Source organism: Cygnus olor, chromosome 2 (genome assembly GCF_009769625.2).
Source record: "Cygnus olor isolate bCygOlo1 chromosome 2, bCygOlo1.pri.v2, whole genome shotgun sequence".
NCBI classification, from domain to species: Eukaryota; Metazoa; Chordata; class Aves; order Anseriformes; family Anatidae; genus Cygnus; species Cygnus olor.
The window spans coordinates 9,684,648-9,707,759 of NC_049170.1; the positions used below are offsets into that span (position 1 = coordinate 9,684,648).

The following is a 23,112-nucleotide window of genomic DNA, read 5'->3' on the forward strand; positions in this document are numbered from 1 at the left end:
TAAAGTAGACTGTAAGCACTTGCATGCACACTGGATTTTTCTTTGATGTGATAACATTTGCAGCCCAAAGTACTTTATTCCACTGCAGTTGTACTTAGTTCAAGGAATGCTTTGTTTCAGTTTGTGAGTACTATGTAGTCTTCCAGTATACTAGAAGTGACAAAACTGCCTGCTTTTAGGTTCTTCCCAGAAATTGATTTTCATCTCAAAAGAAGGTAATTAAGTATGCATTGGGTGCGAAGGGAATTTTCCTTTTATGATGATGGCTCATTTTATCTAATCTTCGTTGAGAAAAGCTAGCTATTTGGTTAGTAAATTGTTTTTCTTTGCCTTGCCCATAATCTGTTAGTAGGACTTGGTCTTGGCAGACCGCCTGCTACACCTGTTTTGGTTGTGATTTCCAGGATGACCTTCCGCAAGCCACATGCCCAGTTGTGTCTAAGATCTGTAAAGGTACAGTCAGAACAGTGATGCTCGAATGCGTCATAAAGTGCTTTGAAATCACCTAATAATTGAGAAGCTATTGTGAGGCTGATGTGCAAGTCTAGGAATTCTTAATACTGGCTTGTGATGTATGTTACTGCCTTAGATAATTCAGTCTGGAACAAAGCAAAGGAGGAAATACACACCGAAAGGAAAAATACCAGTTTTGAAATATAACATCTTAGTGAATTTGCCCCTTCCAACCTGGGCTGTTCTGTGATTCAGTGATAAGTGGCAATCTAAAAACAATTTAGTAGTATTGCATGGAAGCGAATACGTTCGTTTTCTTTCTTTCCTTTTCTGATACGAGGAGAAATCATTTCTGGTCTTGATAAATTTTTAAAATCTGTCTGTCTAGTTTTCATGCTAATCAGGAAACAGAATGTTTACCCCTTTCAAGATGTGTTTGACCCTTGCTAGGTTAAAGACAGGTTCTGCAGGGGCTCATCCTTTTCTGCAGACAGTTACTGCTTTTTTCTCTCCAACCTAGATGTACAAATATGGACCAAGTTTAAGTATGAAATTGCTAGGATTTCTCCAGTTATTTGAGAAGGCTGTGTTATGAATCAATTTATGATCACTGAGACCTTATCAACATGTGCAAAAAGACTCATGCTTCAAAACCATTTTGCCAGCTATCCAAATGACCCATTCAGTCGTTCCATTCTGTCTGGTGCAGAGGTGATGCAGTGCCATATATCTGTATATGTACACACATGCACGTAGACATACAGTCGTCTGTGGCATATATCAGTCACTCACAAAAGCGAATGAAGAGTTCTCTTGCAGAGAAGAGATTATTATTATTATTATTATTATTATTATTATTATTATTAAAGGATGACTTCTGAGAATAAAACCAGTTGTGGCTTTAAACAAACGCCTGTAGCAGAACCTTAGCATTGACCTTAAAATGTTCGCAATTATGGGTTGCTAAATGACAGTTATGTGCTAGGATAAAGCCTATGTCTAGAGAAAACGAGGAGGTATCTACCTTTTAGTCAAGCATTACATTATGATTACGAAGAGACAGTGCCTGTCTGTAATTGAAACTCTCTCCTGTTGCCCCCGTACTTTGTACTTTCTTGTTAGATACTTCAGAGAGGAAGAATATCAAATCTTTGGCATATCAAATTTTAATTTTGGTTCAGGCTCTGGAGGTAATGGACTCTTTCAAGCTTATTGAGATTAGTTGACTGGGGAACTGAGGTTTCCAGGAAAAATAAAATAGGTGTTGGATGGTAATTCAGAAGTGGATTTGGTGTTTCTCTGGGCCGGTTCTGTTCAAGTTCTTGTCCATAAAATTTGGACTTTTTTTTTTTTACAATAAAATACGAAGTCAAGGGTTTTGAGTTTGTAAGTTTAATTAAAGTGTTTTGGAAAGTTCACAAACTGCTTGTAGTGTTAGGTTTGATGAGCAACTATTTATTCACTTCCCTTTTCATCTTCTAAGAAACTAAATGGACATTGTTAGAAACCTAATTACAGTAGCCACTTCCCTTAGATTTTTATTGTGATCGGATACGCTGGGGGTGTTGTCAGGAGATACATGGTGTGCTCTTTCAATAGTACGTGCAGCAAACTGGCTTTCAGTTCCTCAGAAAGTGAGTCATCTTAAAGGGTTGATTTTAACTACTCTTTCTAGCTAATGAGGAAGACTTCATAAAATTACACACTTCATATGACTTGTTTGAAGGAGTGAGCAGGAATTTTTATTCATACCATACAGTGCTGCTAGGCTTGAAGCATTAAGCTTAATTTTTCTTTTGACAGCAGTATTCTTTCCAAATACTGTTGTTTTTTTCTTTTGTTCTTTTTTCCCCTACATCCAAACTATACCAGGCTCTTAATACAGGTATACTACTTGAATGGAAATGATAAGTGGGACTTCAAGGTCAGCTGCTCTGTGCAGAAAGATGAATAGTGTTACTGAATTTGGTCATTGCTTCAAAATTGTAGTATAAAGACCTTGTCTAAACAATTTAAATGTGTTGTTTCAATGGTATTATGTACTTACTGAATATTAAAACTTATTTTGCGTGACATAGTGGCAACTTAAAGCCAGACAAAACTTTCTCCCCAGTTTGTGTGTTGGATGCTGGACTTCAGTGCTTAATTTCATTAACAAATTTCATTTTGAATACAAATATATCTGGTAAAATTGTAGAAAGTGGAGTTGGTTCTAGTGTTGATTTTTGATTTATTTATTCATTTTTTTCTCTTCCTTTTTTTCAGGAAGAAAGGCGGAGGCTGAAAAATGCAATAATAATCCGTCATTTGTAAGGGGGTACAGAGACAGAAAACATCAAGTAAGTACTCATTTATTTATTGAGAAAGATGCAAAACAGTTTTGCTGGAAGAGAGACTTTCTAGTTAAAAAAAAAATCCACTGAGAAATCTTTGTTTTTTGAGTATTTTGTGTGCTAACAGAACACAAGTTTTTCCTCTTCACAGCTTCAGTTGAACCTCATCTTCTTAGCAGATGAATGCAGAGCACCTGTATGACAGCTGACTTCAGTGGATTACATAATTGTTTTTTGTGTTTACAGTGTGTATGAAAACACTTACACACTTGCAGCTTTCAGATGCCGGTGAAGCTTTGTGTGTATGCGTGTGTGTGAGGTCTAAGGTGGTAGTCGGAGTCAAAAGATTCTTTTTGTTGGGTTGATTATTCTGCTTAAATTTGCTAATATTTATTGAGTAAACTAGTTGAAAATATTTGATGTAATGTTCTTTACTTGAAAGGTAAAAATTGTTGCCAGGTGTACCTTTGAATTACAGAATGCAAACATGGCTTTGACTGTGCTTCTGTGTATATGCTTTGATCTGTTAATGAATATGTGCTGCATGCACTTTATTACTTTGCTACCTCAGGATGGGAAACTGAAATCAGTTTTTAAAGTTTTGCATCCCTATATAACTTCATAACCATTACTGATATATTAATGCTTATTTTATTTTTAAGTACTCTATCCAAGAAGTGAATTTGATCGCTGTGCTAACTTGGCCCAGTCTGGAGGAACCTTTTCCACCGCTAATGGAGCTGATTTGAGCCTTTTAGTTCGTCAGCTACTCTTTTTCTATAGACAGAATGAGGATTCTAAGCGTCTGGTGAGTACTGTTAAAGCTTTTGATTGGAAGTAGATTTTTTCGTGTACTTTTAAAGTATTCTTTCACTTGGAAGGTTTAGAAGGGATGCAGAAACAGCTTTGACCACTTTAGTAAATTCATTCAGAAGTTCTGTATTTTGTTGGCCTATACTCCTTTGATCTTTGTTTAGACAGAATAACTTAAAATTAGATTTTATGTGTGTACACACGTGCACACAGTCTGAGTCATGAAAAATCCTTTCTGTGTAATCTACAATCCAATATATTAGTTACACTTTCTAACAACATTTTGCTTCAGCTCTCTGGTGATTTCTAAGGTGTTTTTCTTAACACAGAAACTTGTTGCAAAAGTTAGTTGCAAATATATTTCGGTGTTAATCCTGGGAGTTTAGTATTAAGTTGTGTGTTTTTACGATCTTCAACAAATCACTATTTTTTTTCTGTAACTGAAAATGAGTGTCTTCTTTTGTGTTTTGTAAGTTCTCCAAAGGCATTATTGCAGACATTTATGAATAATTTAATGTAAGTTTTGTAATTATAAGAGTGTGTGTGTGTGTGTGTATATATGTATATATATATATATGCTACATATAACTACTGTTCCTATGCTTGATACAACAGGACTGAAATACACGTATATGTTGCAATAAAAAACACAGTTGTAATAAACAGTAAACTTGTGTGTATCTTTTCCCAGATATGGATGTGTCAGAATTTAATTAAACAGAGTTCTCAGTTTGTTAAGCAATTGGATAGTCCAGACAGACTTACGTGCTTATTCCAAATAAAAAGACTGTTGGGACTGTGTTGCAGGTAAATTCTTTTTTTCTATATGCTACTGTCTAAAAAGTGTTCAGGAATTACACTGGACACTTGTTTGTTTCTTTTTGCAGCAAGTGAATTATTACGTGTATGTTAGTTTAACAAGAAGACTGTTTATGTTAACCATATATTCAGGCCATGAAAACGGTACTTTTTCCTGTTTAAAAACAATGTTCTTGAAGTCCATTGACTCTCAAGTTCATACGCGACATGTTTAAGGGATGCTCTGCCCTATGGATAGACTTAGGTGTGTTCTTAAGTGTTGCGTGTAGCAATATCATTGTAAGTATTTGTTGGGACCAGAAGGTTTTCTTGGGGACCGATGGTGATAAGAAGTTACCATCTGAGTTAGATTATTGTTCAAGGATATGCTTTGGATGTTCTATTTTGAGACTAGTAATATTTAGAATGCCTTTTCTTTATTTTAAAAAATATTTTTATTTTATTTTTATTTTTAACATTCATGAGAAGTTGTAACTTCTGATGATATTTTAATGAAAAAAAGTGAAAGTATTTAACACCTTAGCAAAAAAAAAAAAAAAGGTAACTTGATGGCAGTTACATCTGCCAAAAAGGTCTTCTGGTCAGAGTATCTTTATTCCATTTAGTGAAATGTCTTGACTGTGGTATCAAAATCATTTTTACTGCTGTGTCCTGTGTTTGTAGATGGCTAGGAAAGGGCATTGTTAGGGCAATCGTGCCTGTACGTGCCTCATTGTAACAAATCGTTTTAATTCTAAACAGGCTCTGAATCGTCACCATTTCTGTGGTTACTGGTAGTTGTTCCATGAGCAATTTGCTAAAAGGCTGGGGATGGTTGTATTTTTTAATACTTAAGTCTGTAATCAAAGGCATGCTGCTTCAGTTAAACATATGATGTTCCCTTGTGTTGTTTCCCAGCCCATACTGCTCTTGGGCTTTCCTGACTTCATTTTTAATATGGGTAGTAACACATGTTTTTCCAACATGTTTTGTTGGACATGTTCCAACATCTTTGCTTCCAGTCAGTGCAGTAGACTTCCAAACTTTAAAGTCACTGAAATAAAGAATTTTATTGGATTTAAAGAGAGTGCAATATGCATAGAAACTGTAAAATCAGGAATTATTATTGTAATGATGCAAGCAAAAAATGCAATTATTGGAAGACTTGGAAACCCAGTAGAAATAAGATAAATTAGAAAAGTTTCTGTAGCTTCATTTGTAGATCAGTGTGCATGTCTCTGTGGCGAAATAAGAGAAATCCGTTGGTAAATAATTTCAATTTCATTTCATTTATAGGCTATTGCAAAATTGCAATGATGACAGTCTGAATGTTGCACTTCCTATGAGAATGCTTGAGGTATTTTCATCTGAGAATACGTATTTGCCTGCTTACAAGATGTCAGCTATGTGACATCACTAATTGAACAAATTTTGCACTACATGATTCAAAAAGGTGAGTAGCTAGGAAATAGAAGTTCTCAGAAATAATCCGAAATTAAACTGTTGTAATACCTGGAGACCATGTTGTGGTAAAGGCAAAATGTAATTAAACAATAAATTAAGTGCTGCATACACTAACCCATACGTTAAGTGGATATATTGCTTGTAATGAGATCGCTGCTTGAGAAATTACTGGCTGATTTCTTTGGACATTTTGTTTATAAATTCAATATTCTATTGTTTGAGTTTGAGGATGGATATTACCTAACAAAAGTTTATTCTTGTAGCTGCTTGCACGCATGCGTGTTTGGTATTCACACATGCAGACGCTTCCTACCAGCTCTGAGTTTTAGTTATGTAAATCTTGTGTATTCTTTTACAGTAGTGTTCTCTGTAACTGCTAATGATAATTATTATTGTACACTGGCATTGATTTTTCATCCTGCTAACACTAGATAGAGACACTTTAGCAAAGAGGTGATGACCCAGCTTTTATTTCCTTTGTGGCATCATCTGCAAAACTGTTTGCTGAGTGGCAGTCAGTTACACCTGTGCAAACATACTGGAAGTTAATGAATTGTGTCATTATCTCCTAAATTATTTTTTGTCTTGAAAAAACTTTATTACTCTGGGGATGTGTGAAAAAAGTTATTTGCTTTTCTGATGTTGTTTGCATTTGCAAGACTGGTAGAAATGACAAAACCAGTATAAAATAAGGATCTTCATTGGTATAAAATATAAAAAGTGCACTTTCCAATTTGTTAGTTCTAATTTTTGTAATAATTCTGTATTTGTAGGTTTTAAAATATATTCAGTAGGACAGGGCTATCTTATCCTGTTACTAAGGATGTGTGCAACTATTACATATTGAAGTTACTATGGACAAAAATTGGCTTTTACTGTAGACTTTTATTTTACTTCCATAGGCATAATTAAAACTGCAGAAGTAGTTTTTGGGGTTGGACCTGATGATCTCTCGAGGTCCCTTGCAACCCCTACGATTCTGTGAAGTATTTGTGTTTATCTCATTGTTTACTATATAGTATAGTATATAGTATCTTACAGTACATAGTATCTTCCCAAGTACTTTTGTATTTGTTCTTTTAGTATAATATTCAGTTGTTAAAACTGATACATGAGGGTTTACCAACATGTTAAATCATAAATTTTAGTCCAAAAAAATCAGTTTTCTAATCGTTCACGACTAAAACAAAAACAAACATTTGTGTGCAACTGCCAATGTACAGTCTCGTAATTATTTATGATGGTTAAGTTGTAAAGAATCTGTAGTCAGCATTTATAATTATATGGTTTGCGTATAATTTGTCTTCCATGTGCATCTTGCCAGCATTGCTAAGTCATTCCTCACGGTGATTTCCATTTGTTGCATTATATGTCAAGGTAGACAGTCCCTGACAAAGGGACTCAGCCTCTGAATGAGAAAGAGAAATGTTATCTATGCATTTACAGTGGTTCCTGTAGTAGTGGAACTTGTCTTAATTTAAGAGTTCATTGAACAAGAGGAAGTTGGATTAAGAAGAATGAAATCACGTGATTCCATTTGTACTGTAGTGAGACAAAAACAGATTCTGACAGCGAGACAGACTACCCTCTGTATAAATCTTTATGGCTTGGGTGGTAATATATTTTATTACTGTCTGAGAGATTCCTGTTTTGGAACAGTAATTGTTTCCTTCAGTCTCCTAAAGCAAGGTGTTTGTAGAACTGAGATATTCTGGCAACAGACTCTTAGCAGTAAGATGCCATGGTTTGGTCATTGTTTTAAAATAAAAGATAAATTGAATTATTCACTTTATCGGCAGAATTGGTTGGTTTTTGAAAGTCCAACTGACTCTGAATGTGGTTATGTATGATTTTATTGAGGTGTTTTCAAAGATATTGCTGATATCTCCTGTTAGTTATGTGCATGTGACTTGGACTGTTGAAAAATGTCTTCCTAAATAAAGCTTCATGCAACGAATTATACTTTTTTAAAGTAACGAATGCTAATTATATGTTGTTTTATAAAGAAAAGAAGAAAAGTAATACGGTATTTTAAAAATACTGCTTTTTTTGCAGGCTACTACAGGTCGCTTTATTTGTTAATTAACAATAAGCTTCCATCGAGTATTGAGTATTCGGATGTTTCTCGAGTCCCTATTGCAAAAATACTTCTGGAGAATGTTCTGAAACCATTGCACTTTACATACAGCTCCTGTCCAGAAGGTGCAAGGTAAGTAAGAATAATACCAGCTATTTGTATACTTATTATTGTCAGAGGTTCACGGTTTATTGTTGGTAAGTGTCCAGCTATTTTTGCAGTGCAATTTGATTTATTTGCACTAGTAATGATTTATATAGGAAGGTAAGTGTGGAAAAACTTACTTGAGAATAAAGATGCAGCCAAGGGCAAATGGGAAAAATAAAAACAAAAACCCTTTGGAATTAACAAGAGCTTTGTGACAGAAGAACTAAGTCTTGTGAAGAGAAGTAACTAAGTCATAGATCACAAGGAGAAAGAGTCAGGTATATTGAAAGACAGAACTAAAATGAAACTCTGGCTGTATTGCATGTGATATTTTTTGTTACAGTATTTTTTTGGGGGGGAGGGGGGGGAAGACCAATCGGGATTATTTTAGTTATTTTTTTATTTCAATATTATAAGCAACAAATTTAACTTCAGAGTAGTTTTCCATGAGTTCATCAAAAGTTTAAAGGCTAGAATTACATATAAGATCATCAGGAACGGATGTAATAGGAAGTGCCTTTTTGAAAAATCTGAGAAATTCAGTTTATTGGCACAGAATTAATGGAATGTCTCTTTGCAGTCTTCTTGATGAGTGTGTTCAAACTTGCAAAATTGATCAGTCATTCCATGGACGTACTTGTTAAGACATATTGCCTATGTTTTCTATAAAGACATGTTTTCTTCATTTTAGGCAACAGATTTTTGCAGCCTTCACAGAGGAGTTTGTGGCAGCACCTTTTACAGATCAGATATTCCACTTCATCATTCCAGCGCTTGCTGATGTGCAGACCGTTTTCCCTTACGAACTCTTTCTGAATGCACTATTATTAGCAGAAAATGGATGCTTGAGAAAAAGTGATCGAGCCCCATGGCTTTTTTACTTCGTGTTAACAGTCGGAGAAACGTATTTGGGTGAGAAAGCTACATGACCTGTTCATTGTTTTTTCATATTTGAGTTAGTGTGTTATGTATTTCCATAACATAGTTCGTTGCCTAGCAAAAAAAGACAGTTTGTGGATACAAGTGTTCGAGACATCTGGTTTATTTATTAGCCATTTTTACCCTTCTCAGGAAAATATACCCTTAATTGGGAGGCTTTAGCATAATGTGGTTTTGGTCAGATATTGCTAGTAAATTATAATAAATTATGGTCTGGCTAACGATCTTTTATTTCAATGTATTTGGTATAGGATCCCTTTCAGAGGAAGGACTACTTGTATATTTGAGGGTACTCCAGACTTTTCTCTCTCAGCTGCCTGTGTCTAGTGCTGGTACAAATTGCCAGGATGCAACCAGTGATTCTGAAGATGAGGATGAAGAGATCAGTAAAATGACAACTGCACCAGTAAGCAGTACTGAATTTCCTTGAATGAGATTGATTTATAGTAGCAGTAACTATAGGCAAAAACATGATCACTCTAAGTCCAGTATTCTTCTAGTTACCTGTAGCAGAAAGCATGCTTATTTCTTAAAAGTAGATGGTTTCTCCCAGTAATCAAATAAAATTAATAATAATTAATAAGGGTTTTTGTTTGTGCTTTTTTTTAAATAGAAGTTTCAGCTTCCCTGTCTTAATTTTGTATTTTACAGAGACTATTTCTCTCCTCATTCTTTATCCTAGTGGTGACACTAGGATATCGTGAAACATGCCAACCTGACCTTTCAACTTTTGTATTCTCATTTTTTTTCTTACGGAAATGAGAAAATTATGTTCAACCATGGTCTTTACCCTGTAGAATTAGCTCTGCTTTCAAATATATGCACTTCTTTCAAAAGCCAAATACCTACTTTCTATAATAATGTTTAGAGAGTAGCATAAATATGACTCTTCACTGTAGTTTAAAAATATTGTTAAATGTTCATTAATAAAACGAACCCACGCTAACTCTGATTTCCTAATGCTCAGATCAAGGCTTTGAACAACTGGAGTTGGAGAGATCTAAATTCACCAGTTGATGGCCTTTATATAATCTCTCAATATATATTGCCATTCAGAGGATGAATGCAGTGTGAAGTCTTTTCTTGTGGAGTGTGTGAAATACACCATATTTGGGGTTCATCAAAACAAAACAAGGAAAAACAACCAGCTGTGTGGATGACTTTGTTTCTCCACACTGAGCTGGGATTTCTGGATTTCTCTCTCAGGCATTCAAGCATTTTTGTCATTTTGTTGGTTAAGTGTTGAAATCAAAAGCAAAAAGCATACCAGCTCTTCTAAAAGATACTGTTCCTACTGCCTACCTGCATTTCTCACTCCCTCCGAAAGATGCACTGTTTTTAAGAGGGAGATTTGAGTGTGCTATACTCTTGGTAGATACATGCAGCCTTTTATTTCTGCATTTTTAGATGTAGCGTGTTATTGTTATCCGGAAATCTGTATCAGGATAGGGTTAGTAAACTGCCTTTTTTTCTTTTTTACTGTCCAGTAAATACTGCATTGCCTAAACTATAAAGCATTTTCTATCTTTTCTATCCAAAATCTAGATGTCAGTATTCCAATATTTAATTCGCTGGCCACACACACTGTATGTATTGTAAGTGCTGGCAGACTCCACTTGTGCCTTAAAGATACTGGTGACGTTTAAGATGTGATTAGGTTAAAAACAAAGCATAAATTTCTGTTTGCTGTTAACTTACAGTACTTTGTAAATTAGAAAAGATCTGCTCTGAGGAGACTTCAATATGTAATATTATTTGTTGTAGTATATTTTTCTCTTTCCTGTGTTTCTCTTGCGGGTTTTTAATTTTTGCCATATTTTCATGCATGCCCATCTTACTTAAAACAAAGAACCAAACAAAAACCAGAAACAGCAACAAAGGAATTTGGATAACTTTTATGCTTCGTTGAGCCAGAGTGTGGTTTGCTATGTTGGGCTGGATAGAGAGAGGAAGTTAAAAAAAACAAAACAAAAACACACAAACAAGAAAAAAAAAAAGGAGAAAGGATTTCTCTTTGTACACTTCTTTTACTAGCTTAATGTGTGTATTAGTCAGCCAGAAGTTTGTTTGTTAACCCATGGATTTTGTGAAAACACTGTTTGTAAAAGAACTTACTGTAGCCATCCTTTTCTGTATTTCATGTCCAATGCTGGCTGATGTCAGTGGAGTAGAGATGACTATTTGAACATTTTATGCCAGTGAAGGATCTTGCTTTATTCTGAGTGTTGAAGAGCATGCTTACATTAAAGGGAATCTTTTTGCACTGGTTTAAGTGAAAAGATCGATACTCCAATCCAACACTTGCCTCCTAGGGATTTAAATTGGCTCTTAGGTGTGATACTTTCAAGAATGCTACTAGGATATACAGATATGCTCATGTTGTATTATCATACAATAAATCTTCATGTTCTAGTAAAATTCTGAAGTACATATTTTAAAGGGGGATACTTTGTCTTTAAAAATACTTCACGTTTTTCTCTGATATGTTTGTAGGGTGATGGGAGAATATCAATTCAGTACATAACTGAGGAATGTCTAAAGAAATTGGACACAAAGCAGCAGACAAACACCCTGTTGAATATGGTTTGGAGAGATTCAGCTAGTGAAGAGGTCTTTACCTTGATGGCATCAATCTGCCATACGCTAATGGTGCAACACCGAATGATGGTGCCAAAAGTCAGGCAAGTATAAATAATAATGATGTTGAACTGTAGTACAGATGTAAAATTGTTTTTACTGGATAAACTTGACTCATTTAAATGACTGTATCATTTAAATCACTGTGTTTTTTTTCTGAGTTCTTTCATGATCAGCTGAAATAAAGAAGAATTTCAGAATTTAGATAAGAATTCCAGACAAACCAAAGAGTGAATTAATTCCTGGAATCATTCTCTGATTTATTTTTCTTCCTGTTCATTGTATTCCTTATGGACTGATCACTGAATCCAAAAGCGTAAACCCTTGGTTTGCTTGGTGAGTTGCAAATAAGTTAGTCCCCAACACGATGATAAAATACTACTGAATAGATAGTGTTTGTGATCGGAAAATCACACTCAAATAGGATTGGAAAGATTCTTGAGCAGTAGTTTTTCCATCTTCTTGCTCAGAGGCAGTGTTAAGTGTCAGTCTAGCAGAAGTTTGTCTAGCTTGTTTTAAAACTTCCAGTGATATGGATTACACAGTCCACTCTAGCTGAGCACAAAAACTGCTTTATTCTCTACCCCCTTCAATATATAACCAGCATGTCCCTTGCTACAAATTAAAACAATTCCTACCTATTGAAAATCCTTGTTGTTGGGAAGGGCTCTGGAACCTGAAGTGGAACTAAACAGCTTGTTCTTTTACAAAGACTACAACACGCAGCTGTCACTAACAGTGGAAGATTTTTGACCCTTTTATCATCAAAGACCCATAAGTATTAAAACTATTGTGGTACAAGTAGTTCTGAGTAAGTATGTAGTTGCTGGTAGTAAACTAAGTATTTAGGGAATGTTGTAAACATAATCAATTCAAACTGCATTGTAAACAGTGATACAGAAAACTAATTTGGTGCTATCTTCGCCCAGTGGTGTTTATAGCTGTTAGAGGAAGTAAGATGTCAGTGAAACTGTGATTGCTCGATTAGGGTAATTAGTTCTTTGTAGACTAATTGCGTTAGAGCAGGATGTGAGACCTGAAGATCATAGCAGTAGTTGAATTAGTATGGCCGCTTTATTGTTGCAAGTAGTACATTGCCTTGGATAGTAATTACTGCGTTTAAATGCATTGCTGCTTTGACTCGAGGTTTGCTGGTGAACTGTGTGGAAAGGATCCTCAATGAATAAAGAAGTCACCCAGAACTTTACTTGTATGAGTATGGCATCTATTTCCTCTGAAAAAGCCATATTAGGTCTTTACAATTATTTGACATAACAAGCTAGTTAGATGCTGGATAAACTCAGAAATTATGGAAACTCTAGTCAACATCTTAAAATACGTAAGCTACTTTCCATTATAGCTTTTGAGTAGCTCCAAAATAGTTGAATTTACCAATTTTACAAGTAACTAAGAAATATGGAAATTTTTATCAGTAATACCAATGGAATTATTTTCATTATAAAAATTAAATTAATCCATACAAATATTTGGTAAATTAAAGTAAACATTTATTTAATAGTTCTGACTTCCAAGCCAATCATAAATGTTGGTTTTGTCAGGCATAACCATGTCAGTAGATGTCAATCTTTCAATCCTTTGTCCTGTTCAGTGCGTTTTTAGACCTGGCGGAATTTTCCAAGTAGGTATTCTAAATGTTTTTTTTCAGTGTTTTTCAAAGGGTATTTGATGATGCTTCTTGTAAAGGTAATAAACACTGCCATTTCAAAAGACAATTAAAAGGTTTTTCTTCATTGATTTCCACACTTTTTTTTTCCTGATTAATTTTTTATTGCCCAAATGATTTTGTCCAATTTAGTGATAGTGTTTTGAAAGATCCTTCACCTTTTTTTGAAATTAACTTTTAAATGACAATATTCAGAATAAATGACAATATTCAGAATAAAGTATATCTAGCTAATAAAACCATGTAGAAATGTTTATTTAAGCAAAAATAATTTATTTAAAGTTACTGTATTCTAAGTATTCTAAGAACTCAAAAATCAAATTCTTATTTTCTGTTTTAAAATGTACTGGGTCAGATGATTTAAAAGAGAGAAAAGGTTGTTACAAAAGCTTTGTTTCCTTAGCAGCATTTACATCTTTAATAAAAAGCTGGTAATTAAAAAAATATAAAGACTGCAAATTTGTGAAGTGAAATGCTAAATAAAAAGTATAATCACTGAAAATAACTTCTCAATAACTGAAAAGAAAATTGTGCTAAGGTTGACAGACTTTGGAAGGGAAGAAACAACCAACAAATCTTTTTTTTAGTAGTTTTGAGAATTTTTACCTTGAAAAAAAGATGAGAAACTCAGAGTTTCCCCATTAAGGCTGAATGCTTTTTCTTTTTGTGGCTCCTCAGTACATCTGGGCGATTTGTGGGATGATGCTGATGTTAACTGCTCTCAGGAACATCGGTGTCACTGCAGTAGCTCGGTAGTTTCTTGGGTTTTAGAACAGACACCAAGACAGACCAGAACAAGATATCCAAGAGTACAGTACAGTTTGAATAGAAAGAGCAAGTCTCTAAAGTTCCTTACTCTGGAGACTGTGTGTGTGTGTGTTCGAGTCGGACTGTAGTCCTTTTTTCCTCCCCACTCTGAAATTATCCTGTGTTTTGAGTTTATCAGAGAACATCTACTCTGCTCTTTTGGTATTCTTTGCTTAAACGGTAATGGGTTGTATTAGTTATGTTGCTTTAGGTAAGGCAAAATAGTTCCTTGATCTTAGGTCTTTCAGTAACTCTGAGCATTCTTTTTGGTTTATCTTGTAGAAATGGTAAATAAAGCTTTTCCATTTGTTTGTTTTTCTTTTTTTGGTGGTGTTTCGTCCATGCTGTGCTCTGTGCCCTGTAGATTAAGACTTCTTTAAACAGTGCTTTTTTGTCTTTTTCAGTGTATTCTCTATGCAGGTGTCTCGTGAGCCTCATCTAAGCATTTTTTGTCTGTGGCATTACTTTTTTTTGTGTGAAAGTGTCACCAAACTGAACTGAAATTTATACTACAGCCACCTCAGAAATAAGTAGTATTTACTGCTCTTGTTTTCCTTCTGAACGATATGTAGATGCAAGATAGCGTTCAAACTTATGAGAATTAGCAAGTTGTTTGTGTTTAACCTGCTACCTTTATACCTGTTCCAGTGGGATTGATGATAAGTAGAATATTTATTTTAGACTGAAATTATTATTTTTTCATAAGCTAGTGGTGTATTAAAATAGTGCTACTAAAAACTTTTAATTTAGCATTTTTAAGTTGCTATGCATCAACAAAGGTGGATTATGAGAAAAGCATTGCTTTGAGTTACTCCTCCTTAGGAGATTATCAGTAAATCCTGAATATGTTCTGGAAAGAAGCAAGCGAGCTCAATAAAAAAAATAAGGCCACAAAGCTAGAAAAACCGAGCAGTAGCTGCTGTTCAGGAAACCAGATTGGAGGTGTAGGATAAAATTGTGTTTGTAATGCAGTCACTGGGAACTGTATTCCTCTTCAGAGGGGCAGGGCTTTCATCTCTATAAAGCTTAAAGCTGATATATATTATTGAATAAAATTTTTTCTTAAAAAAAAATTGAATTTTAGAGTGTAGCTCTCATTACCATTGTGAAGAGATCTGCGAGATTTTTATTCATCAAAGCTGTACTTTAAATGACTAGTAAATTGTGATACTGCAAAATATTTCGGTAGGATAATTTAATCCCATAGACTTCAGGTCATCAGTGGGGCTTAATATTAAACAGCAACGTGAACAGTGCTTCATTGGCACTTGGCGGTTATCGGCCATCTGCTTGGTGGCCCACGGTGATCGTTAATCTTAGTTTAGCTGTTTAATAGTGACTGTACATTAACACGGTTTAATTTACACAACGCTGCTAATCTTAACCTGTGGTTTAACCTGTGGTTGGCAATTATTTAGCAAACTGCTGTTCTAGTGTAACGCGAGCCGCCTGTCTTCATGTGTGTGCTGAAGATACTTGGGCTGTTTATAAGGCTATTGCAGTAATTCTGTAGGGAATTTTCTTACGCTTGCATTTTTCTTAAACTATAATCATTGCATATGAAGCTTTTACATTTTCTAAGCTTTCTTCTGTGTTCTTGGTCTGACACAAAGAGGCATAAAACAGCTTGCAGAGCGGTGTAGGTGCAGCTCACCGAAGGGTGGCTGTGCGTGCCGTCCCTCACCTGCGACACCTTGCAGCCCGAGGTGTCAAAAGCCTCTGCCCCTGCAACAGTGACCTTTATCAGCCCACTGAGCTCCTCTCGATCCGTTGTATCCTCTTCATTAACTTAAATGGTCTCAGTGGGAAACTGGGCCCAATTTATGGCCTCGACTGAAATCTTGCCCTTAACTAATTAACTTGTAGTGGTGCCTTAGCTAAATTAAGCTTAATGGGTCATTTAATCTGTCCCATTGTACAGGAGGAATTTGACACTTTTTTTAAAACCAGAGGTGCCCAAAATACCTTTCTGGCAAGTACACATAAATCATGTGGCCTTTGTGAACAATTAGATATCTATGGAGAGAAACAAGGTTCTAAGTAAGTGGCCGTTCATACTTTTGGGAGCATATAATTTAATTTAGTATGTTTAAAGCAGATATCTAACAGAAATCTCTGCAGTGAATTTAACTGTCTCATAGCCTGAGCTGACAATGTTCATTTTTCCACTTCCATAAGAAGAACTTATCCTTTTTTTTTAGTTGAAAAATTATTATTCTTCCAAACTACAGTGATAAGCAGGATTTTCAAGAAAATGCAGAACAAGAAGATGGGAGGAGTAAAAACTCAGGATTTAAACTTTAGCTGCTTGGTTTGTTTTTAGGATAGCACAAATTAGTGAAAATGAACCCCTGAGTTAAGAGTATAAAAATGTAAATAAAAAGGGAAATAATTTATATTTTTTCATTTCTAGCGATAGTATTTTTTTTGTTCCTTTAAAGAAAAAAGTGATCAAGATTGCATGGACACTCAAGCTTTACTTTAAGTTCAGTTGATCTCTAAAATTTGTGGATTAATTTTTTTCACCTGAAGTCAAAAATATTGGAACTTTTTTAAGCACAGCTGGGATTTCTCCAGCCTTTGCAAAGATATGACTTCTCAGGGCCATCCTTGCACTGTTTGTTTATTTAGTTTCATACAATTGTTACCTTTGACTTTGAAAGCCAATTTCTATGCTTGGGGCAGGAAGGTAGGAGATTGCTCCTGCTGTCACTCCTTTGACAGTGGATAATATTTCAGGTGATTGTTATGATTTTTTTAATGATTTTTTTACTATTTAGTTTGCAGTTTCACATTTATTTTTTGGTAACAGTATGGAAACTTTAGAATTGATGAATTCATCTGCTTCATGTTTCTTAGGTATTTTGTGCTGACTAAATAGAAGATGTTCTCATACAGCCTACCATCTTTGCATGGTGTATTTAACCTGATATTCAGGGAAGGGAAACAGGGAAGTTGAATGCAGTCAGTATTTCTGGAATCGCGCCATGAAATGTAGCAGCTACTACAGTTGGCTGCCTGAATCACCAGTATGGAATAAAAATGGGTAAAACTTAGTCAAAGGTTATTATTATAAGCTCTTAAGGTTTGTCCTTTTTTCCCTTCATTATTGCTGAATATTGCTAGAGTGGAAAAAATGAATTACATTATTATAGGTTCAGTGTCCATAATGTTTGTTCATTTCTGCTAAAACTATTACATAATTTCCAGGGATGATTGTAAAATTAACAAGTTTTTACTTGGAAGCCCCCTGAGACTTAACGGCATTGTGCCAAATTACTTTTTATTTCAAATATGAGGCTGAAAACTGAAGGTCAGTGAAGAAATTTTTCATCTCAGAAACCAAGGTATCTAAGCTATTATTCAGATATTTAAACATTAGGATATAAATCTGTTCTTTTCTAAATTATCTTGATATAACCAGCCCTTCCTTACATGATAATGCACAATTTCTACCCAAATGTCAAAATAATGTGAATCTAGAAGGAAGTTAAATTCTCACTGGTCAAATTCAGTTGATTTTTTTTAAAATTCTGCATACTTAAAGTAGGACTTAATTAAAGGTAATGTTTTATTTTAAAATTAATGTTAGCTGCAGTTGTTTAAAATTAGACTCAAGTTTAGTAGTGTTCATTGGCATGCAACTTCTGTAGCATGTGAGGCTCCCAATTCCCTTCAAAGGTACTGTTCTATGTATTACATGCAAGGAATTAAGATCTGAAGGTTTTGAAACAAGAGGAGTGATATGTCAGCAAAAATACACTGCAAAGCTTGTTCCTTGTCTTTCATTTTTCCTTCTTCTGCATGCTCCTGTTCTATGTTAGACTCCCTGTACCTTTCGTTTGGGTGAAGAGTTCTGCCTTTTACCAGTGCTCCTTTATGCTAGCACAACTGGCTTGGTGGATGCATATGGAATGAGAGCCTGAAGAAGGGAGTAGCTGTGTGGATGCATGAGAGAGGCTGTACTTTAGAGAAGGCAGCAAAAAGAGCCCACAGGGCTTAAATGGCCAGTAAGTGAGGACCCAGAGGCATATGACACTATGCAATATTTGTATGTGGGTGTGTAGGGTTTTTTGTTTTAATGTCTTTAATGAATTGTTGCTTAAACTGTTTTCAAATGTTTAAGTGTTTGCTGAGTATTTTACCTTTTTCTATAATGAAATGTGAATTTTAATGAAAAATCCTTCCCTTTTGCCATCTGGTGATAGTTAATTTATCCATGTGGTCTGTAATAAATCATGTTTTCTCAGACAAGCCTTCTTGTCCATCCTCCCTGCTCCCGTTTCCCAGCCTCCTACCTCCTGTGTGCCAGGTCATTAGAAATTTTGGTATTACGGAGCTATTGACCTCTGAGAGACAGTGTGGACCTGAGTATCTATTTAGTCTAATAGTGATTAGGAGACCTTGGAAAGTAGCACTTAGGATAGATAACTGAAGATTGTTCTCCAATATCAGGGAAATTATAGCTTAATAGGTCAAGTCCTGTTTGGTTTTCTAGAAGACAGTAAATGTTTCAAATGATGTTTATCAATTATCGACAGGGAATAAAGCAGACATATTTTAATTCTAGGAAGCTCTTTATTTCCCATTTCTGTAAGAAGTTTTTTCATCCCAAATCATGTCTGAAATAGGATGGTTAAAGTCAGTCCTGTATGAACTGATTTGTGAACATGAACATTTATTCTTACATAGTTAATTCTATAGTTGCTTCTAGTATCAATTTTAAGGTGTTTTAATCTACCTTTAGCAAATTTTTTGTGCATATTAATGTCAGATGAACCACAGAAGTGACCTCTTTACTAGTTAATGTAGTTTTCCATAGCTGAATTTCAGAAATTCCCAGAAAAATAACTGGTATATTGCATTTATTTAATGCGTTTTTAATTCTGTGGTACACTGCAAATTTGGGTCTGTATCATGTGGTTTGTTGCTGAGTTAATGAAAACTGTGTGTTAGGTACAAGGTTTATATGCTTGTTTTTCAGCTTTGGGGCTTTCGTCAGATTTGATTAGACTAAGAACCCCATCTTAAAAAAAATTGAATTGTTAATGTTTGAGAAATGCTTGACAGAAAAGTTCTTATAGAAGTATTGTGTTTTGCGAATACATTTTTGGCAGATATGATTTATTTGAACTTCCTCTTTCAGGCTTCTTTATAGTTTAGCCTTTAATGCCAGATTCCTGAGGCATCTTTGGTATTTGATATCTTCAATGACTACACGAATGATTACAGGGTATGTATGATACCATTTCTGAAACTGAGTGTTTGTTAAAACAGAGTATATAGTAGAAAGAGAATGAAACGATTTGTGGTGTGATGGCACTCGTGCAAAGTGATGGAAAACAAAGCTGTAATGTTTACTTAGCTCCTACTTCATTGACCTTGGTGGTTCTATGATTTTGTAAAATTAAGCAAAATCTTAGGAATTGGACAGTTGTAAAAAAAAAAAAAAAAAAAAAATTATAGGTGAATAAATCTCGATTTAAAATCAGACATATTTTGTAGATTTTGGAGTGCCTAGTAGCATCAGTATAATAAATGCTTAACTCCCAAGTACTTCTTTCCAAGTATGTCAGTTTTATCACATATACTTAACTAGTCCAGGAAGTGATGGTAGCAGAAGCATGTTCCCACGAGGTGAGGCATTGAACCTACAGATTTGTTCTGTGTGAAGATGCAGGTTACTTAACCTGGTTTTGCTTTGTTTCTATTCTAAACCAGAAAGTATCTGCAGTCTATGTTAACACCGAACTTGATGTATTTCAAGACACTGAAATACTATAGTGACAAGAACTTAAAAGGAGTAACCTTATTTTGCAGAAATGGTCCATAGTAATTATTAAACTGAGACAGCAGCCCTTATTTAGTTTTAGGAACTGCTACTGGGTATTTTTACTAGAATGCTGAAGCTAATATATATGTTTAAGTATTTAATTAGCAGTCTCTTAATTCTGCATTTTATATTTTAAGGTCTATGGTGCCACTCCTTCAAGTGATTTCAAGAGGCTCTCCAATGTCTTTAGAAGACTCTAGTCGAATTATCCCTCTCTTCTACCTTTTTAGTTCTTTATTTAGTCATTCACTTATTTCTATTCACGATAACGAATTCTTTGGTGATCCTATAGAAGGTAAGAGTTTCAAGCATACTATATAGCAATGCTTTGTGAAACGTTTTTTTTTTGTGTAAAGCTACTTAAACTGAGGAACTATCAGACTTGGAGAACTAAATCCATGCAATTCAGTTTGTTCTGGGTGATCCTCTGCTAAGAAGCGAGGCTGTCAGTCCCCTTCTGCTTTTCATACAAGATGGAGATTCACCATGTACTGGTAACATGGCAATTCTAGAACAAATGTGCTGCTGCCATATCAATTTGCTGGGAACTGCTTAGCATCTGGAATTTACAGCTTTAGGGTTCCCTGGGCAATGATTTGCTGACATGTGTGGGGAAGGCTTTTCTGGGCTGACTTGCTGATAGTCCCCTGAGCACTCAGCTGTCATCTGGTTCTTTCATGATGATTGCATTTAGGGAAGAAAAGTGAAAAAATGGTCTGCACCATGGGAACTATAGCTTTACAGGATCTGATATGGAAGTTCTTAATCATGATAATTTTTAATGAGATGGTGAAGAATGAAGATCTTGTGGACTGAACGTGTAGACTAATTCAAACATAGCAGGAGTCACAAAAGAGAATAAGAAAATATTGTAAATAAAATCACTGTCTGTAAACAGTTACAAGGCTTGATTGCCTTTACAAACGTGTACTCGTTCTCTGTGTGATGTTTTTTTCTCTGCTTTAGATTTTGTGTGAATATTAGAGTTCCAGTGAAATCAGTGTTTTTTTAATAACAAAATTAAGAAATGGTTATTGAAAGAGACTTAAACTTGTGCTTTATGTAGTTGTAGGTCAAAGACAATCATCAATGATGCCTTTTACACTAGAAGAGCTTGTAATATTATCACGCTGCCTTCGAGATGCGTGCTTAGGAATCATAAAGTTGGCTTATCCAGAAACAAAACCAGAAGTTCGCGAGGAATATATTGCAGCATTTAGAAGTGTTGGAGTAACAAAAAATACGGAAATGCAGCAATGTATACAGACAGAACAAAAAAGGTGGATTCAGTTATTCAAGGTAAGTTGTGTTGATTTTTCAAAACATAAAAATTTTCAGATTTACACTGCATATATGAGACTGGGTACAGTTTAGTTTTCCTGATTATACTATTATTACAGTTGTTATCAGGAATGTGGATTTGGGAAGGTTGATTTTTAGCATATATGCTAAATTTTGAGTAATTCTGATAACTGTAACAATTTTACATAATTTTTTGTCTTAATTTAATTTTCCTGTTCAATGTGTTTATTAAAAAAGAAGTTACTGTGTAGAATATATTTAAACTTCAAATCCTGTTCAGCAAGATACTTAAATATGTGCTTATAAAACACTACATAGGTGTGCAATTCTAATTGAATCATATGATGACTCTGGTATTTCAATGTTAGAGGCTTCATGAAATTGTTAATAGCCTGCACTGGTTTTATTGGTGTTTTAGTAGAATATGGTGGTGGTACTCCTTTTGGGCTTGCTGGAATACTAAGGAGACAGTGAATTTGGCTTAGCAAATTGAAACTTAATGTACATCATTTCTGGATACCTACCAATGTATTTCTGCTAGTTTGTCCGTGGCATCCTAAGACATGAGTTAAGAGAAGCTGAAAATGTTGGCAGGAAAAAGACCTAATATAACTGTTGCCGAAAAAAAGGAGTGCTTGACTTGTCATGAAAATTCTGCAGCAAACATATCTAGTCAGCTAAAATTGCTCATTAAAGAAGTGGGAGCAGAAGAAATGCATTTTCCAAATTGAATGGTAGATTTACAGTCCGTTTAATACTGGCGACCTCTCGCACACTAATGTTCAGTTCGAGTCATCAGCTGTCCCTTCAGGTCTTTTATCACTGCTTTTGTCAAGCTATCTATTTAATTGAAAGAAGTTAATTGAATGAAAATGATCAACTAAGCTTGTATTAATATTGCTAATGGAACTTTCTTCTTGGCCATGTTTGGAGAAAGATGTCATGCTAGACTTTAGGAAAGGCCCATTAAGGCTTGCACTTAACCTGATGGGCTAATTAAGGAATGCTTATTCATTCTACAAGTCTAAGATAGCCTCTATCCAGCCTATTCTGTCTGATTTTACAACACATTTCACTTATGAGCATAAGCATTAATAGCAGTGAGAGTAACTGATAATGTTTTGATTGCATTGAATACAGTCCTAATGCACCGCTGAATGTGTAATTTGCACAGATTGATCTAATATATGTTTGCACGATTTAATTTAATTACTTGTCTTTAAATTGCCAAATAAACTTTCAATTTAAAGGTCACAAGTGAAAACCCCAATATGTCTATTTCTGTGGGAAGAACAGCATACTAGGGGTGTTTCTATGTATTCAATTTATAACATGCCATTCTCTATTTATTCTCCTTAGTTTGTCTTATTTAGTCCTTTTGTTAGCTTCTTATATTTCCAGTGAATTTGATCATATTGCCCTTTAGTTCAGCAAGCCGTAAAATCCCAAGTTATTGTGTCCCACATTGGCAGGCAGGTATTAAATTTGTCTGAACTTGGTGTGGTCCTACTGTTTTCAGGAGGCAGGATTGTCTTTCGTTAGCTGAATTATAAATGTAAATCTTGAGAGTATCTTGAAGGCTCTGGTTCTACCCAGAAATGTAGTTAATAAATTTTCTCGTTTACTTATTCAAAAAGGTATCGTTTCATATAGAAGTTCAATACAACTAAAGTTCATTTCATCAAGAAGACTTCTGCTCTGGAGGGCAACTTCCAAGTAGTTTCTTGCCAGGGAGCAGGCAGCAATATCTTCTAAAAAATAAATAATAAAAACAAAACTGGAATAGTTCATCATAAATTTCAAGTGTCGAAGTAGAAAATATTTT

The 23,112-nt window shown here is 34.8% G+C and overlaps 1 protein-coding gene across 1 annotated transcript in view; it reads left to right on the top strand.

The window, feature by feature from the left end:
- Positions 1–2,752: 2,752 nt before the first annotated feature.
- Positions 2,753–23,112, top strand: part of UBE3C (ubiquitin protein ligase E3C) — a gene marked incomplete at its 5' end in the record, with an annotated part of 68,272 nt that continues 47,912 nt past the window's right edge. Inside the window, 12 exon segments of the mRNA XM_040550255.1 lie at positions 2,753–2,792; positions 3,449–3,594; positions 4,291–4,406; positions 5,694–5,782; positions 5,785–5,850; positions 7,917–8,070; positions 8,777–8,997; positions 9,276–9,430; positions 11,518–11,705; positions 19,299–19,385; positions 20,123–20,280; positions 21,052–21,284. Coding sequence (XP_040406189.1) covers positions 2,753–2,792; positions 3,449–3,594; positions 4,291–4,406; positions 5,694–5,782; positions 5,785–5,850; positions 7,917–8,070; positions 8,777–8,997; positions 9,276–9,430; positions 11,518–11,705; positions 19,299–19,385; positions 20,123–20,280; positions 21,052–21,284 — 1,653 coding nt within the window.